Consider the following 18,259-nt stretch of genomic DNA (forward strand, 5'->3'; position numbering starts at 1 on the left):
TTTGATGCAATGTTGTTGAAGTAAAGTGAATCATGCAAAGGTGTAAATATGCGTTGTTTGTTGTGATGATAATACATAAATACAAATAATGAATTTCTAAAAAACTGAGGGCCGTAATCGTGAGGTTGAGATGGGTGAGTAAAGCCACAAACTAAATAAGGGTCTATATGGAGAAGGAAGGGCTAGAGGGAGGGCACTAAAGAATCAATAAATCTCATTACAGATACTACCACTGTTCTTGTTCCCGATTGGCGCACACCTTTCAGTGGTTGCCTCAATGGTCATATTTCTATAAGATGTAAATGGGAATGCTATATAACACAAGGTTGTTTCTATCTCTAGAAATACTTCTTGCTTCGCTTAACAGGTTCTATCAACTTTTCTCTTTCGAGGAGTTGATTGTATGACTCAACTCTACTCTCGCAGGCACGTATTTTTTGACATATGTTAAGCGAGCATGGTAATGTCTTAAGATATGATTTAAATCGTAAAAGTGACTTTCTCCCTTACCCTAAGGGTTTAGTGATTCATGAGAGAAGAGATGATGAATGCATGAACATGGAGTAAAGTGAAGATGAACATAATGATAATATTAAGATAAGAGAATCTTTTAAATATAAGTTGTCCAAGAAATCAATCAAGCAAATTCTACAACTCGTTAATGCACAAGGAATGAAATGAATTCACGATCAATATCAATCTCTTGATATGATATGATGGTGGTAATGACTGTCAGCTAGATGTGATGGATGGAGTGGTGAAAGCCCTTCTCAGGATCTTTCTCCAGTGAGCCTCCTAGAAAGGAATGGAAATTTGGAATAGAATATTCTTTCCAATTGTCAGCCTTCAGATCTTTTCACTTGATGTGTTGAGGCTCTATTTATAGAGTCCTACGCTGTTCTATTTTGGAACTCCCGCTCTGATTGGTTGCTATCATTTGTCAAGGTAGGTGAGAACGTAGTGCTACATCATGGTCAACGATCAAGGAGTACGTCAGAATATTTGTTGTACGATTTCAGAAATCCCGAGGCATGCGTTGATTACGTTTCTCCTTGAAGGATCGGCGCATGCGATGATTCCCGTTTTCCTGCAAAACATAAACTTTGGCGCACTTTGACCATGAAATGCGGTTAGCAGGTGTGTTTTAAGTACCTTAGCACAAAATTTATTTTCTTATATAATTTCACCATGATTGGCACATTTTTTTCCTTTTTGTTGTCGCATATTTCTAAGAAAAATGCACAAATAACTTATATTTCTACAAGTTAACAATTACAAACTGCGAGTTTAGGACATACAACCCAATATTCACATGGAGGTAATAAATCATCTTCTAACTCGCTTAGAAGTCCATGCTTTACCAGTCACCCGATCCTATCGAGATTTATGTGACCTAACCTCAAATGCTAAAGATATGTATTATTGTTACCTGGAGAAATTATTTGCCTTTTTGGTTGATTATTTGACATTTTAAACATCTCATGATTTAAAAGTGTTTTTGCTTCAGTTGGCCTTAATACATATAAGTTGTTTTCTAGTTTAGTTGAACAAATAGTCAAACCATTTTTCATAATGAACGCTTCATTAGATGAAAAAAACTAAATAGGATTGTTTAATTAAACAAGAAATAGATACAAGGTTCCTCTTAATTTTGAGAACTATATAAAAATTTCTCAAAATTAAATATCTATTTCTAAAAAACAACTTAGCAGCTCCCACTGCACGAGCTGAAATGGCGTCTCCCATTCTCACCTTAAGCGTCATTTCACCCTCCTCGAGCTGCTGGAAGGAACTAATTCCCTGTAAAGAAGAACAAACGTGATTATTGGCTCTTGAATCAAGTATCTAGGAATTATTGTCATTTTCTACTAAATAAGTTTCTAGAATCAGTAAATCATATTTACCTTCCTTTTCTTTCTTCTTCTCAGCAAGGTACTTAGGGCAATTGCGTTTCCATTGACCATCCACATTGCAGTGGAAGCACTTGTCCTTGTCAACCATCTTGACCTTTCCCTTGTCTTTCCCAATAGCGGAAGCCTTCCCCTTCTCTCCTTTCTTTTTATGGATTTTTTTAGAACCAGACGATGAGGGAACAAACTTAGTTCCAAAGGATAATCCCTTGTAGAACTTTTTGGAATGGACAAAATTTGTCTCTCCTTCTATAGGTCTCTTACATTTCATAAGAGATTGATAAGTCTGTAACTCATTCAGAAGGTTAGTCATGATGTACTCTATTTTATTCATAACCGCATTGCTGTGAAATTGGAGGAAACTCTTTAGAAAAGATTCTAGAATAAAGGACACCTGACTCTGCTTGTTGATGACTATGTCGTTCATCTCGACAACATTGAAGTGGACCATTAGATCGAGAACATGTTCTCTCACTTACTGGCCTTCCTTCTTTCGAACATTATAAACGTACTTAAGGGCCTCGTGCTAGATCTAAGAGAACGGTTGCCCAGACATCTCCTGGAGGGACTCCATGATCTGATATGTAGTGATCATGTGTCCTCGTGTTTCTTAGTAAGAATGTCAGATAGACTTGCCAAGATATAGACTTGGGCCTTGTCATTAACTTTTGTCTAGCGATCATAAGCAACTCTCAATGTTTGGGATGCATTTCGAGTGGGGATTGGAGGACATTCCTTCGTTAAGACGAACCATAGATCATTTATAACTAGAATCGTATTCAAGTTAGATTTCCACGTCGCATAATTTTCACTGGTTAGTTTTTCTTTCATAAGCAAGGAAAAAATTATGGAAGACATGCTAAAACGAATAATAAACAATTGATCGTATTAGTTATATGTGTCTTAACCCATTACACAAGATACAAGCATCTAATCAATTCAAAAAAAAATAAATAATCAAAAAACCCTAATTAAACTATTGATTTAGTTTTTGCAATGATACTTCAGAGATCTAGAGCAACAGCCGCCGGAGGGTGATCAACTACCCCTCCCTTGAATTGAGACAATCTCAGCTAATTTCTAATGTTAGAATAACTCTTATTATTCCTATAGTTCTTAGCTATCATTTTTCAACAAAGAATTCATTAACTAGCTTAATTCATCCTGCAGTGTGACCCTACCATTTTTGGATCCCAGAGGTACACTTCAACAGGCTACTGTAAAGGAAGACAACTGTTGAAGATTAACCTAAGAAACCCTATCCATTACTGGAGTTTGTGTTGTTCCGAATTTTATGATTAGACCCTCCGTAGGGATGGTTGCTCCAGGACAACATGCAGGCAAACCATAGGAATCTCACGGTACAACCTAATGAAGGAAACTATAGGATATATTGACACGCGTTCCTCTCCCACTTACTATGAACACTTTCCCTATTCACCTTGGTATTAACCCATGCAAACACTTTTCGAAGGGAGTTGCGTCCAGGGCGACATGAAGTTGAGCATGGATCTCACGTTGTGAACTTTTAGGGACGTGAGAGCTAAAAATTGATATATCCCATATACCAGTTTTCTCCCACTTTTGTTCTATCAATTGATATATCCCATATACTAGTTTTCGCCCACTTTTGTTCTATCAATTTAAGGTTTTATTTTACTTAGCTAAATTTCGGCTAATGAATCTATCTAAGTCCATGCCTATTATAACTCTTGTAATAAATATTTACTCTAATGTTCTAGGTGAATTAAACAATTTAATTAACGTAGTGACCTTGCATGCTAAAACGATTAAGGTTAATTCAACTCAAATTCCGGGCCAGTTCCTAGATAGAAGGTGTTCCATAAACCGTCATTTTAAGAATCCCAAACCTAGACAAAATTTCACCGATAGAGTTCTTTATAACATAAAGTCCTATTTGTCCTATTAGTCATGTTTTAAAATTATTAAAACGAAAAGAACATAATTTTAATCTTATTAGAATTAAAGTGATCTAAGGTCTAAATTAATTTTAAACATTAAAATTAATTCCAATTCCCTAAGATCCTAAGTTTGCTTGCAATTCTTTATTATAGGTCGACGGTTACTAAATATTAATTTAATAACTATTTCAAAATTAATTATTAGCTTCGTAATCATGCTTTCTATGGTTTACTTGATTAACAGTCAAATTCTAATTAACAAGAAAACCATATTACATGCATTTTATGACTTTAATATAACAATTATATTAAACTATGGATGTGTCATGATCAATACAAATTGATTTTCAACTTTATTAATATAACACTCATTTTAAACAACTCATGAAAATCCACCAAGCATATACAAGACATTAATAAATATAACTCTTTATATTTACCTAAGTAAGGTCATGCACCATGTTTTTCCAATTTCATATATTTATCATATCAAAATATATATAACACATGAAATCATATCCACATTATGCATTAAAATCATACATTATAATACTTATAACATATTAAAAATGCATGAACATTCTTAACCTATAATGGGATTTATCTAAATGACATCCATAAAGCATTTAAATAGCAAATGAACTGGCAATTTGGCCCCAGATAAAATAAAGCAATAAATTACAATAATTAGGCTAATTTTATCCTAAATATACTTCTGCCGCTTCAGAACTAGACCAGACCAACTCGAACTAACCCGAACCGCTTCGAATCAGATCCCAAAACAATGAACTGAGCCAACGCAATGCAAAATTGGACCAAACCACTTTGAACCAGTTGAACCAGACCGAACCATCCTGGACCGTAGTTGAATCGCATGCAATGCAGCCCTAGCGTTGCATTGTCATAATATTGCAATGCTGCGACACCAAAATGTGTTTCTAGGCAGTTTCTACGACTATTCTTCATTTTGGCCAAAGATTGGTCTTGATCTTCATCGATTACAAACCTAATTCTGGATACGGACTTACAAAAGACTCGAATTTCATGATTAAATGCCCAAAAATGCATGAGCCTTTACAATTTGATCGAATTAAATAAAAACATGAAAATCTATGGCCATAAGCTACTGTAAACATTCATTCGCAAAAGATTACATTCAAAATGCAATAATCCCACAAAAAACCAAGTGCAAATTTCATAAACCTAAATTAATACTATGAGATGGCTTTGATACCAATTGTAAGAATGAAAATCCTAACGCATCGGAAGAATATAGGACCATTACTCGTTATTAATTTAGGTATTCTGAAATACTAGTATATTGGGAAAAGTCAGAAATATTTTAGAGAAAAAAAATAAACAACCTACTGTAAAATTAATCCTGGGTTAATCATGCTTTAAAATTAATTCTAAAAAGAAAAGGGAAATCTTACTTACTTTTGTAGAACCAAATTAAAAACATCAATTCTTCAATTAGGATTGAGAACATCACCACCACATAAGACTACAATCCTATTCTCTAAGAATTTTGAGGTGTAGTTTTGTGGGAACCAATAATTAATTGGGGAAAAGACGGGAGAGTTTTTTCAGAGATTTGATTACAAAACAATTCTATATCTTGAGATCAATCACACACACGACCTTTTTTTTATCAAAAGAGAGAGAGGAATGTGGGATAACCCACATTTCAGATAACTTCTATACGTGGGAGTTATCTGTTTAATTAATGATTTCATTTAAACCATATTAAATGAAACAACTCTCACATAATCTATAGTTTTAATTCAACTAATTTAATCAAATCAAATTTAATTATATTAATTAAATTAATAATTATTTAGTTCTCCAATTAAATAATTATCAAACTAAATATAAAATATTTAATTAGCCTACATTTGAATCATATTCAATTGTATCTCTCTCATAACCTATAGTTTTAATGCAATTAATTTAATTAAATCAAATCAAATTAAATTAATTAATTTAAACAATTATTCAATTCTCCAATTAAATAATTACCAAACTAAATATCAAATATTTAATTTAGTATACATTTAGATCATATTCAATTGTCTCTTTCTCATAACCTATAGTTTTGATGTACATCAAATACATATTAATTTTAATCTATAGTTTTAATATGAATCTAATCCACTTTCAAATATTTAATTCTCGATAACTTAATTTTTAATTATATCCAAAATTAAATTTATATTATAAAGTTTAATAAAAATATAAAATTTATATTATAATGTATCAATATACGTTATATTATTTCCTAATTGAATTTGCACATTTCAAACTCAATTTAAAACATAGTTACCTCAATTCTTTTTACGAGCTAAGAAGGGACCTCATGGATCTACAGATCAGAAGTTCAAACGATATGAGATTAATTAGCTAAACTCATTAACCAAATTAATCAATATTCATTAATTGTGAATACACTCCAATAAAGACTCATAGTTTCACTCTTCTCACTAAAGATATATTTATGTGTCTACGGATATAGACAAATAACAACAAGTTAGTCCTTCACAAGTATTCGTAACACTAGATGAGTCAAATTACCATTTTGCCCCTGGGTTACCATTGTATCCTTAAGTATCGGTGCTTCTTTAGTGAACAACCTGTTTATGGTCTAACCATTAAACAGAAACCCCTCTCAAGCCCAGAGAAGGTAGGGCCCTTTGTTCAAGTCTCGGAGACACCATTTAAGGGAACACTCATCTATTTACCCTAAAGTCAGGAAGGAGTGAATTTCATCTTATATTATTATGTTTCCAACTCCCCACTCGGTCTTGTCCCCAAAATAGTAGGCTTATTAAGTCGGCGAACTGGCCACCCTCACCCATAAAAATTAAAGGATAATCCCTCGTGAATAGAAGTTCATAATACACTCTGAGACTTAAGTTGCCTAGGTCATCCTATTGAAATAGACTTAACTAGTCAACGATATTACATCTAGTGGTTACTATTTCGCAATATGGTCTTATGAAAACTCATTGCATATGATAGCCCCACTCACATGTTATCTACACGAACACATTGGATCATTGCGTTTGTATCAAATACAAAGTGAACCATATTCATAGTGTCACCAGAATAAGGTATCCAGCCTTATCCCTATACTATAAACCCTTTAGATTGTATCTTGAACATTGATCCTTATAGTCTCCACATACAATTCAAGACTCATAAGACAACTTCGGATGTTAGTTTATTGGATTTAGGGTCATTAAGACAAAACTCATACAACACAATCAATAACATTTATTGAAAAAACATAGATAACTCTTTATTGACGACAGTCAATTATATACATTTACTATCTACGAGTTTTAGGGCATAAAACCCAACAATTGTAAACCTTTTAGAGGAGACTTTACATTTAGTAATTTTATTCTTTCACTTCCAAATTTATATTTTTACCTCAGTTGTTTAGGGACTGGGCACAAATATTCAAATTCTGATTCAAAGTAGGAAAGCTATCAAAGTGTTGCTTCCAGTTTCCCGCCCTTTCAATTATCTCCCTACAAGCAGGGTAGGTGTCCAGCTTTTTTCAAATTTAAAAGCCAGATTCCTCTTTTTCCTTATAGAGCTAATATTTGATGTGGTTGAGAACTCTATCAGTCTATGATCCGAGCTGCACCAATGTAAGTGAAGAATAATACAACTTTCAATAATATTTTCAAAAGAATTATTACAATGAAGACGATCGAGACATTCCCAAATGCAATTGTTATATCTTCTGCTAAACCAAGTGAATTTAGAACCTTGAAAATCAATATCTTTTAAGATTGTAATCATCCGAAGTCACTCTAAAATTCTCAAGAAAATGTTTATCTTTTGGGGGCCTCCTAGCTTTTCATTATGAGGATTTCGTTGAAATCACCTACTATTAACCAAGGTAAGTCATTTACATTGTGGAGGGTTCGAAGGAGTTGCCAAGTTAAGGATTCCTTGTGGTTTTCCGGGTAACCATAAAGGCCAGCAAATCTAATTAAATGGCCATTCCACTGATGTTGGGAGTAAGAGGTTACCTGCAACTCAATCGAGTCCTTCCACAACAGACATAAACCGCCTTTAGAGCCATCACTTTTCACAATCAAGCAATCGAAAAAGTTTCCCGCTCTTTTAATCTTACTAGTACCATCTTCTCCGATAGAACAATGAGAAGGATTAGTTTTTCCTTGATGGATAGGTGAAGAGGCTGAGAGGGAATCATCTTTATCGTTCCTTGAAGGGGAGTTTTTCCTCCTATGTCTTTGGATATTACCTTGAAACCTTAACCAGCTCCCATATTCATAGGTTCGTGTCTCTATGTTGGTTCCATCAACAAATAAATTACACTCTTTGACAACATGGCCTATTTTACCACAGAGTGTAATTTGTTTTCATATGTTTGAGGGGGAATCCTCTTTATATGTTTTTTTAAACAAGTGTAGCCTTGAATAAGGTGAAGAAGCATGAGGACAAACATCATCTCTTCCTTTTCCTCTTTATATTTTTTTTATTTAATTAATTTTTTATTTTCAAATTTGGATTGAGATTTAAGTATTTTTTAGATTGAATAGCCTTTAAAAAAAAGTCATTTTTAAAAGAAATTGAATTGTAGTTATAGATATATTAGAATAGGATTTAAATTCTAATAAAAGCAGTTTAGTTTTATTTTAAAGTTTTTTTTAATTATAAATGTAAATATTATTAGTTTGTTTGTTCTCTTAATATAAAAATTTCAAATTTTGTGGAGAAGACATCTACTTATACAAGTGCATTTCATTTTTAATATTATAACACAGGTGCACGCAATTCCAACTAGTTCTCTAAAATGTTATATTTTGTTGCTCTAAATTAATGGTAATGGTTAAGTATTAAGGAAAATAAAATCCAACTTATGAAACAAATCTTAATATTGAAGGATAAAATTGGAAATTAAAAAAAATAAAGAAAATAGGATTTATGGGAATCTAAAAACTAGTATGAAACTAATTTTAAAAACCACTCATTAGATATTATATTAAATTTGCCTTCATACATGAGCTTAAGATTTTTAGGTCAATCAATGATTTAAGATGATATAAAAATAAGTGGTGATCAAGAATCTTGTGTTCAAAACCTTACATTGTTGATTCCTCCTTAATTAATATTCCACTCTAAAGCTAAGGTGCAACACAACATGCACCAAAGTTTTGCCTTTTCCATTGCAGGGTTCAATAAACACTTCCAAACGTAATTGGGTGGGTTTCGTTCGTTCAAAAAAATATAATTGGATAGGTAAAACCGTAAAAGTGTTCTTAGTGACAATTTGTGAATTTTCATGAAATTGAAGTTAAGTTTCATAGTGACAAGTTTGAAATTTTAAAAATTAAATGGACTAAATTGACATTGAAAAAATGAACTAAATTTAAATTGAAGACATTAACTAAATTGAAACTTTACGTAATTCAAGTCCTTCCATTCAATGCAAATTTAGTAGCTTTTTAATGACTCGAAATAATTTTTTTTTTTAAAAAAAAATCCAACTAGAAATTTTAATTGTTGGCATGACCCGCTCCTACAAGTCCATCCAAAATTTAACCTTTTCGCTAAATGGATTAATGCTAATCCTTTGTGTCTTTTTTGCAGGGAGCAGTTGGAGTCGCTAAATGGATTAATTAATGCTAATCCTGCTAATGTCGATATGTTTGATATTGTCAAGAATTTAAGATGGGTTTTGATGATTTAGAAGTTATAAATCTGTTAAATATAAAGAAGAGCTCTCTAGTAGATATCAGGATTCTTATTGAGGATATTATTTTTGTTGCAAGCTCTATTAATGTCTCGCTTTTTTGTCACACATTCTTAGAGAGGGAGAACAAACTGCTCATACTATTGCAGCTTGGGCATCATCTTAGAGTTATTTTGTTTTATGGAAAGATGTCTTTCCTACTTGTATTCTCCCTTTCATTCGTGATGAGGAAGTGAGAGAGTAACTTGGTTTAGTGGTTTGTTAGTTTTCTTTTGCCTAAAAAATGACTCAAATAATTTCAAGCTTCCTTCCTAGTTTATGGAATGCAAGCATTACGCTACTCTCCAATTCCCACTTCATTGATTCACGACAAATTTTTCTTTCACGTCATTGTCCGTTGTCCCTTTCTTTATTAGTTCGGTAACATATTAGTGAAAGAGATTTAAAATCTTTAATCTCTTGATCAAAGATATATACCAATTAAGTTAGCAAAAAAAAAAAATCATAAGTCCCACAAAATAACCAATAGAAATGGGACTGAAGACTGTTTTGGGTGTAATAGGATTACATGATATGATTAGTGGTATTGACATGACCTCTGTACCTAGAAGTTTGAGATTCAATCTCCCACCCTATAGTTGTTCTACTAAAATAATAATAATAATTACTTATAGGCCTCCCACTTTTTGTCATAAAAGAAAAAGGAAAAAATAGATGGAGGGATATAAATGAGAAAAATAATGTAAATATTACAAGTATTTATAGGTAAATAAAAAATTAACCATCAATCCACTAACTATACTATAACACAGACAAGTCTAAATAAAAGTTACTAAAAGAAAAAAACTAATTCAATTAATTGCAAATTAAGAGGTCGTAGAATCTCGCACGTATTATTGAACTTAAAATCAAGAAAACAAATGCTAATTAATCAAAATAATGATTAGCAATAATTGAAGAAGAAAGTTAATCAAAATAATGATTTAACAATAATCGAAGAAGAAAGTGTAATTTGAATCTCAAATCAATCTTGTTTGTTGACCCACCAAAATTCAATTTGTAGAAGAAAATTAAGTAAAATTACTTTTATATATATATATATATATACGAGATTTATTTCAAATATATAGAAAGTTTTCTTTTAGATGTATTTAGAATAAGTACAAATTTCAGGTGGTTATATAACACACACTATATACTCTATATTACACATGTATTACTTCACCACAGAATACAAGAAGCTGGCAAATTTGTGTTTTGTATGATAAAGTTATAAGAAGAAAACTTGCAATAAAGATCATAAAGACGATAACTTGAAGGTATCTGTGAGAAGTAGACTTCAAACTTAACATGTTAGAGTAAGGTTATAGATCCCATGGATCACTGTAACTTATATATATAGCAATCCATCTGACTCTAATGGGGATTGAAGAGGATTCAGTGAAATATGTGAAGAACTTGGTTGTGAGACAACTGACATTACCAAGCCGTTTTGAATTAGGTCATTTAGAATTATCAAAACTGCAAAGTTAAATGTCCTGGCTATGATACAGTCATGACAATACCTCTAAATTGTATAATCAAAAGAATCCATTGGTCAACCAAACCCAGACATTAACTAATATGGATTCACAAAGCAGAATATAGCTGTTTCTTTTTCTCCTCTGAACAATTAGATGGATTGCAAACAGTAGGAGAACAGAAACAAAGACATGAGGCAAAAAGTAGCATGTTTCAGTTTTCCTTCCTTTGATAAACGAGACATACCTAAATGACGATAGCAATAATGCTGCAGAACATTTCCATTCCATCAACTCTGTTCTTCAAAAACCTAAAAGTTGGTTTGGCTTGGTATTGACTTTCAAAATAGTAGCAGAATTCTATGTAGCCAACTAAAACCACTTTTCAAATATTGAATGCTTCTTCAAAATACTTCCACTTAAGTTCACTCTAAAAAGTTTAAATGACAAAGCCTATCCTAAACTCCCCCAAATTGCATTCTACCCTCCAACATTTCACAATCAATCACTTAAGTGTGTCTGTTTGTTTAGGGTTGGGGGAATGGAGAAACAAAGCATTACAAGATCAATAATAATGAATCAATCTCTTCATTTAAAAAGGGAGGATGAAAATGCAAAGGACATAGAAGAAGAAGAATCAATAAGCATTTGCACATATATCCCATTCAAGAATTGTACAAGAACAAGTTCAGATCACAAAGAAGCAAGAAACCCAAAAGAAAATCCCAACCCAATTCCATAAACCTACATCAACATTTGCAGCTCAGAAACTCCAACATTCAGAAGAGCATCAACAATTGAAAGAATGAAATGAAAAAATCAGAGTCGACCCTTTGCCTTCGAAGGAGTAAAAGGAAACAAATCAAAACCTCCTCCACTCTGGTGAGTAAACGCGAGCAGTGCAATTTGATACTACACGACTTCAAGGCACTACTCTGTCTTCGTTGAGCGGCAACGACAATTAGCAAGCAAAACTACTGCCAATTTAAAATAGATTCATGCCAAATTTATCTCAATCAATGCAATCAATTACACTTTTAGAAAAAAAATATATATAATTGGCTTGCCAGATCATGACCATTAACTCCAACATCAAAATGGCATAAGGAAAATTTTCAATTTCCCTATTTGAACCCACAATTAATTAATATGCTTTTTCAGCGGGTAATGCCAAAATCATTCAAGTGATCAAACTATTTGGTCGAGAAATTGGGGTCTATAACTTAGAAACACGTTATCTTTTTCCTTCATGTTCATTCATTCTGACATTTTCATGATAAAACTTGGATTTAGGTCTTAGTATTTCTTGTTATAAGGGTTCTAATTCCACTAAAAGTTCTTAAATATCCTAGCGTTAAGATTTTTATCATCAGAGTTGTGTTTGAATAGTTTGTACTTTACAGAGCTTTCTAACAAATTCTTGAAGCTTTAAGATCAAGCTTATCTAATTCGTATACTTAAAATATTATAATAACTCTATTATAATAACTTGAATTATTAAGTTGATATCTAATAGATATCTTATCTATCACGTACAATCACAATAAAATTAGTAATTTATTCAACATAGAGACTGTCTCTATAAAACTTATTTACTTCTTCCTAATTACATTCTCGGATAAAAATCATCAAGGAGGATTCCTTTAAAACCACCCAAAAAAGACTAACTAAAACTCAAAACTACCATGGTTTCTAAACAACTTAACCAAATATTAAGGAAAAAAAATGCAAACTGGGGCTTTACATTACCATTACTCATTGAGTCCCTTGGCCCAGACGGGCACAGAGTAAATCAAGATGCCAAATCCAAAGGAAATGACCATCGTGAGGGCCGCATATGCATATGCTCTCCATGGCTCCTCGCTCAACCTCATCGCATTGAACTCTGCAACAAAAGTTGACACCGTGCTCAAACAACCCAACAGCCCCAGCTGCATCCCACTCGCCACTGTCTCCACTCTCTCCGTTTTCACCGCTTTCTTCACCGTCGCCAGCGCTGCCATCACACACGCCGCCGAAACATTTGCTATTAGAGTCCCAATCGGCACCCATTTCCACCGCCCCACTCCACGCCCATTCAGCCTGGCCAAGAACCACCGCACCCACACCCCCACTGGCCCCACCAGACAACCCACCCACAGCTCCGCCCCCTTACCCCTGCTGAAATCTTTATCTAGCAGACTCCCACTCACGCTCCATAGTAGAATTAGTATGAGGGAAAACCCCATCATTGCTGCAATGTGGCGCTTGTAACTGTCCACTTTGCAGCACCAACTGCAGCTTATATCTTTTCTTCTCAAAATCCACCGGAAGCCCTTTGCTGTCTCTATTCCAAAGATTATTGAGTAGGCCACCAGAAACAAGCCTGCAAGCAAATATTTTGTTCTAGTGGTTCTGTCCTGTATTATAATGTAGTTATGGACTTTTGATGTCTTGAATTTTTGGATTACCTATGAGGAAACCAAGGATTGCAAAGAGCCAGTGGCCATCGACGCTGAGATCCAACATTTTCTGATTCCATCCGCTGAATGTTGTTAGGCTTCCCAAGTAACCCGTTGTTAGTCCAATGGCTAGATAATCTGAAATGTCAGATATGTCTCCTTTGAATACCACACCCCACCATCCCATCAAGAATGATCCCACCTATAAATTTAATAGTATGACATTAAATATGTGAGTTTGTGATGACTTTTATAAAGCACAACTTTTTATTATTTAACCCATCAAGTAGTATTAAAATTTTGAAAAGTGGCTTGTGGACTAAAAACATTTCTCACCTTTCTAAAAGCTATTCCAAACTCACCCTTATTATAACAAAAACTTAAGAAGTTCTCACACTTCTATACAAAATGCCTATTAGACAGCTGCAGAAGCCTTCCCTATTCATGCACAGAAAATCTAAACTATATGCAAGCTGGCCCATAAGATTTGTACCAAAAGCTTTTACAATAACAAAAGGTAAAGCACATTATATAATAAGCTTCACTTTCACCCTCTTGAGATCGAAGGAATTCGATAACTCCAGACGTAGACAATAGGAAGATCAGTAACAAATGAGTTTATGAGAGAAGAAGAAATGAGAGCAAGACCATATTGGAAGGAAGATCAGGATACAGAATCGTCTCGTTGCTGGTAACGTTTGCATTCTCTGGACCAAACAACTTCTGTAGTCCATACCTAGTCAAGACCTGCATAACAACACAACATAGTTTGAATGGAGGGTGCAACAGAGGTTTCAACAATCTCAATTTTCATGCAACTCTTGAAAAGTTCAGTCAAACTTCGAACACCTTTTTACACCAAAAGCTTCTATCACTCATCAAATAATAAAGTACGAACTGCATAAAGTAAATAGCAGACGTCTGATTTGTAAATGAGAGAGGTGGGGGGTGTTTTTCTAAGAATGCGCTAAAAATAATTACTACGAACTTTTCTAATTGTAGAATTTTCTTTGAGTTACCCCAAGAATTCCAAAAACAGCAAGATGAACAAGGCAGGTTACATACTCCAACAGCTTGGACAGCTTTCTCTTGCTTTCCTGTTCGTGAAACCAAACAAAACGCATAGATCATCCAAGAAATGGAAAAACATTCAATTCAGCCGTCGTGGAAAAGATGTCAAAATAAAACCCACTTGCTTTGTGTCTTCAGAATGAACTACATTTTCCTCTCCTGGAGGTGGCACAGAAGAAACAGCAGTAGTATTAAATGTTGCAGACTCACGACCCCGAAATCCATAGGATTGCAAGAAGATGTTCTCTGGAATAGGTGCAATTATTCCACCATTCTCTAAAGCACGATCAAGAGACAAGCTAAAACGCTCACTATCACTAAATCTGTTGCTGTAAAGAGCACGATCTCCTATGTCTCCTGCCTCTGACACACTCTCGGTTTCAGCATCGTGATCAGTTTGGGGAGGCTGATCGACAGAAGAGTTAAATGAGTTTCTTCTAAATGAAGTGCCTAAACTTCTTGCTCGATTAAGTGGAATTCCTTGTCTGGCTTCTGGGTTGCTACTCCCATAATCCATGAACCCTTTTTGGAATAGATCACAAAAAGTTTATCAGGGAATCAGATCAATAGAGATTAAAAAATAAAAAAAGAAAAAAAAGAAAGAGAGAGAGAGAACAGAGTAATTAAACGTTGATAAAACTGACAAGTTCAACATGAATACATTTATTTTCAACTACTCTGACTTGAGATTAAATATAGATTAAAACTGTATACAAAGGTAAAATGGGTCCATATTTAATTGAATAGTCATGGTTTCTATGAATTTCACAGAAAAAAACAAATAAGTACAACCGACTGGTGACTAAAATATGACAGAAACGAAACCTAATATGGGATAAAATAACGTATGATTGGTTGGAGAAGCAGAGAATCAATTCCTCCATCCACGGGTTAGCAAACCAATTATGAAATCTCAAGGAGGATTGATTAATACAAAATTATAATTTATTTGGGACTCAGAAGACATGTTTTCCACTAAGAGAGAAACTTTTAAAGCAAATAAATTGACGAGGAGATTAATTTAAGAAATATGTAATCGTTTGTGGAGGTAACGACATGTGTATGTATACAATAAATGCTGGTGGGGAAACATGAACACGCAAAGAGAAAATAAAGTCAAAGCAGTGCCTTCAGATGATAAATTTTGACCGCCATTACACGAGGGAAATTAATGGTAGACCGAAACTGAAAGGGAACGAACCTGGGTTTGTGTGAAGAAGATGAGGAATCGGCGACGGCGACTTTTCAAAAGCGAATTGGGAAGTGAGAGTGGTGGGAATAATAGTAATTAATCAGTGTTGGTTCTGCTTGATTTTGTGAGTTCATGAACGGTAGAGGCGTTGGTTTGAGGCTTGAGGGTTGTGAGGTGGGCGGGGAGAGAGGGGATTTACGCGTTTTTCATTACAATGCAACTGTCAGCGAGAGAGATGGAACGTTCACAGCGCATGCGGCTGCGGCATGGTTCATTTCAACGCTTTGACTTTCATTTATTTTATTATTTTGTTTTATTTATTTTTTTTGTGAGAGAGAAAAAAAAAAACCGAAATAAATAAAGAAGTCGTGGCAGAATGGGTAGAAGCAAGGAAGGAATTAGCCGAGGAGTGAGCAGCATTGTTTCCTTTGCGAGGAGTATCAAAAACCTTTGCACGAATGAAGCTTACCCAGCTCCAAACAGCCACCTCCGTCAACGACAAATCCAACTCCCGAACCAGGTGAACCACCTTTTTTTTTTTTTTTTTTTTTTTTTTTTGTAATTTCTAATACTTCGTTGAGAAATTATTGGTGCTGATGAGTTGATGAGTTCACTTGACGTTCAGTCTTTGACGGCTCACGCCTGGCGCATACACACGTATATATTTCTTTTCTTCCGATTTCCAATTTTTCATGTTTAAATTTTCAATAGCGTTGACAAAAATGTTGAAAATATTTTCAAATATAATAAAATATTATTGTTTAACAATGATAGACTCTAATCTTGTGTTTATTCGTAGTCGCGAATAGATAATAACATTTTATTATATTTATAAATTAGTTAACTTATTTTCTTGCATTTTGAAAACATTCGTCTTAAATATTTTGAAATTCGAATCTTCAATTTCAATATAATGTTTAATGTTTATTGCAGTCTCATGGCATGATGAAAGGAATTAAAAGATTGGAATTGGAAATTTGGAATAAGGGATTGGGGTCAGGATATTAAATATTAATAACATCTTATTTAAAAAAGTAAAACGAAATGCACGTGCACGCGGTAAATTAACTCGACCCGTGCATTTGTATTGCTTACTGACGTTGAGTTGAACGAATTGCTCAATTTTGCAGTTTAGCCGATTTGATTTTTCATATTCCTTTTATGATTTTGGTGATTTAACTTTGGTTTTACCTATAAATAGAGTCGAACCGACCCACCTACACCTTTAATGGAGGCCGCTACAATGGTGGTAGCAGTTCTACCTAGTTGGATATATGAGAGTAATTAGTGTATTTGATTTGAAGTAGCTACATTGTGGTGAAATTTACGATTTATGGATTTTTTTTTAGTAGTGCTTCAAAATTAATGCATCATAATGTTGGTGAGATTTAAATCTCTAATCTCTAATTAAAGGTTTTAAATTAATTGAGTTATATCAAATTTGAAGATGATTATTTGAAGCTAAAGTAATTACATTCTTTCTAATAATAAATACATTAATTTTAAAACACATCTCATTTAAGTACTTAAGTACTTATGAGATATATTTCCTAAATCCAAAGTTTTAAAATGTATGGTTGAACCTAAACTTTTAAAAAGAAATAGAAGAAATAAATAAAAGAAGGTTTTAAGAAGAAATAAATAAATAAATAATGGTTATTTTTACTTTGCATAGTTAAAACTAAACATATCCATTTTTTTTTTTTTTTTTTGAAAATGACCCTTATTTAGGTGGGGAATGAGGAGGGAGAATAAATTCTCCGCAAGCTAAACAGGAACGAAGAATACATTCTTTGTACTCGTCCTTGTCCGGTTAGTATTTTTGAAAAAGTATATTATAATTATTTATTGTAATGTTATTATTATAATATAAATATTATGTTTAAGTTCAAGTGTTATTTGTTTAATGGTCAAGATAATCAATATCTTTTTATATTGAATATTTAAATTTAAATTATATATATGAATAATTTAGTAGATAAATATTTCCTTTCACTAGAAAATTTAAGTAATTTATTTTTAAATTCAAATTGTTGAAGTGAAACTAATTCTAAAAAGAAAATTAGTAGAAATTTAACTATTTAATAAAAAAAATTCCACAGTGATTTAAGCTAATTGATTTTTTTTTGAAATCCAATCTCCATGAATTCTCATGGAAAAATCCATAGCCAATTTTCGAGAAAAATCGTGTAGGGATGTGGAATGAAATGTGGAGTGGAGATGGGGATAGGGAAGTTATCCTTGGTCTCATCCCACCTAGTAAACGTTTCTAGTTCAAACACTATATTTATCAATTAGCCAGTTGGCAAGCTCGACAACAAGTATTAATTATGACATCATTTTTTCGTTAGACAATTAATGGATAATTAAGATAAATGGCCATTTAGAATTATTTTTCAAACTTTAGACTAAATCATTTTTTTTTTTTTTGTCTTAAAAGCCAAATAACGTAGAGTAAAAACAATCGATTAA

At 33.2% G+C, this 18,259-nt stretch overlaps 1 protein-coding gene across 3 annotated transcripts; it reads right to left on the minus strand.

Annotated features, from left to right (window-relative positions):
• Positions 1-11,791: 11,791 nt before the first annotated feature.
• Positions 11,792-15,967, minus strand: LOC120092534 (fluoride export protein 1). Of its 3 annotated transcripts, none has more exons than XM_039050650.1 (7): positions 15,797-15,967; positions 14,717-15,117; positions 14,544-14,621; positions 14,173-14,271; positions 13,534-13,726; positions 12,833-13,448; positions 11,792-12,057 (listed from the first exon to the last, which is right to left on the minus strand). In XM_039050650.1, the coding sequence occupies exons 2-6, from the start codon at positions 15,110-15,112 to the stop codon at positions 12,835-12,837; spliced, it is 1,380 nt and encodes a 459-aa protein (XP_038906578.1). In that variant the 5' UTR covers positions 15,113-15,117; positions 15,797-15,967; the 3' UTR covers positions 11,792-12,057; positions 12,833-12,834. The 3 variants fall into 3 exon arrangements, with proteins under 3 accessions (XP_038906578.1, XP_038906576.1, XP_038906577.1); XM_039050648.1 differs by having other exon boundaries at positions 11,792-12,060; positions 15,797-15,966; XM_039050649.1 differs by lacking the exons at positions 11,792-12,057; positions 15,797-15,967 and adding an exon at positions 15,421-15,724 and having other exon boundaries at positions 12,586-13,448.
• Between the last annotated feature and the right edge of the window lie 2,292 nt (positions 15,968-18,259).

Source organism: Benincasa hispida, chromosome 12, assembly GCF_009727055.1.
Source record: "Benincasa hispida cultivar B227 chromosome 12, ASM972705v1, whole genome shotgun sequence".
Lineage (NCBI taxonomy): Eukaryota > Viridiplantae > Streptophyta > Magnoliopsida > Cucurbitales > Cucurbitaceae > Benincasa > Benincasa hispida.

Coding starts and splice junctions, on each gene's coding strand:
- LOC120092534 (XM_039050650.1), bottom strand. CDS start 15,112: ATGGATTATGGGAGTAGCAACCCAGAAGCCAGACAAGGAATTCCACTT. Junction 14,622..14,716: donor ATTCTGAAGACACAAAGCAA/GTGGGTTTTATT, acceptor TTTCACGAACAG/GAAAGCAAGAGAAAGCTGTC. Junction 13,449..13,533: donor AATCCTTGGTTTCCTCATAG/GTAATCCAAAAA, acceptor ATTTGCTTGCAG/GCTTGTTTCTGGTGGCCTAC.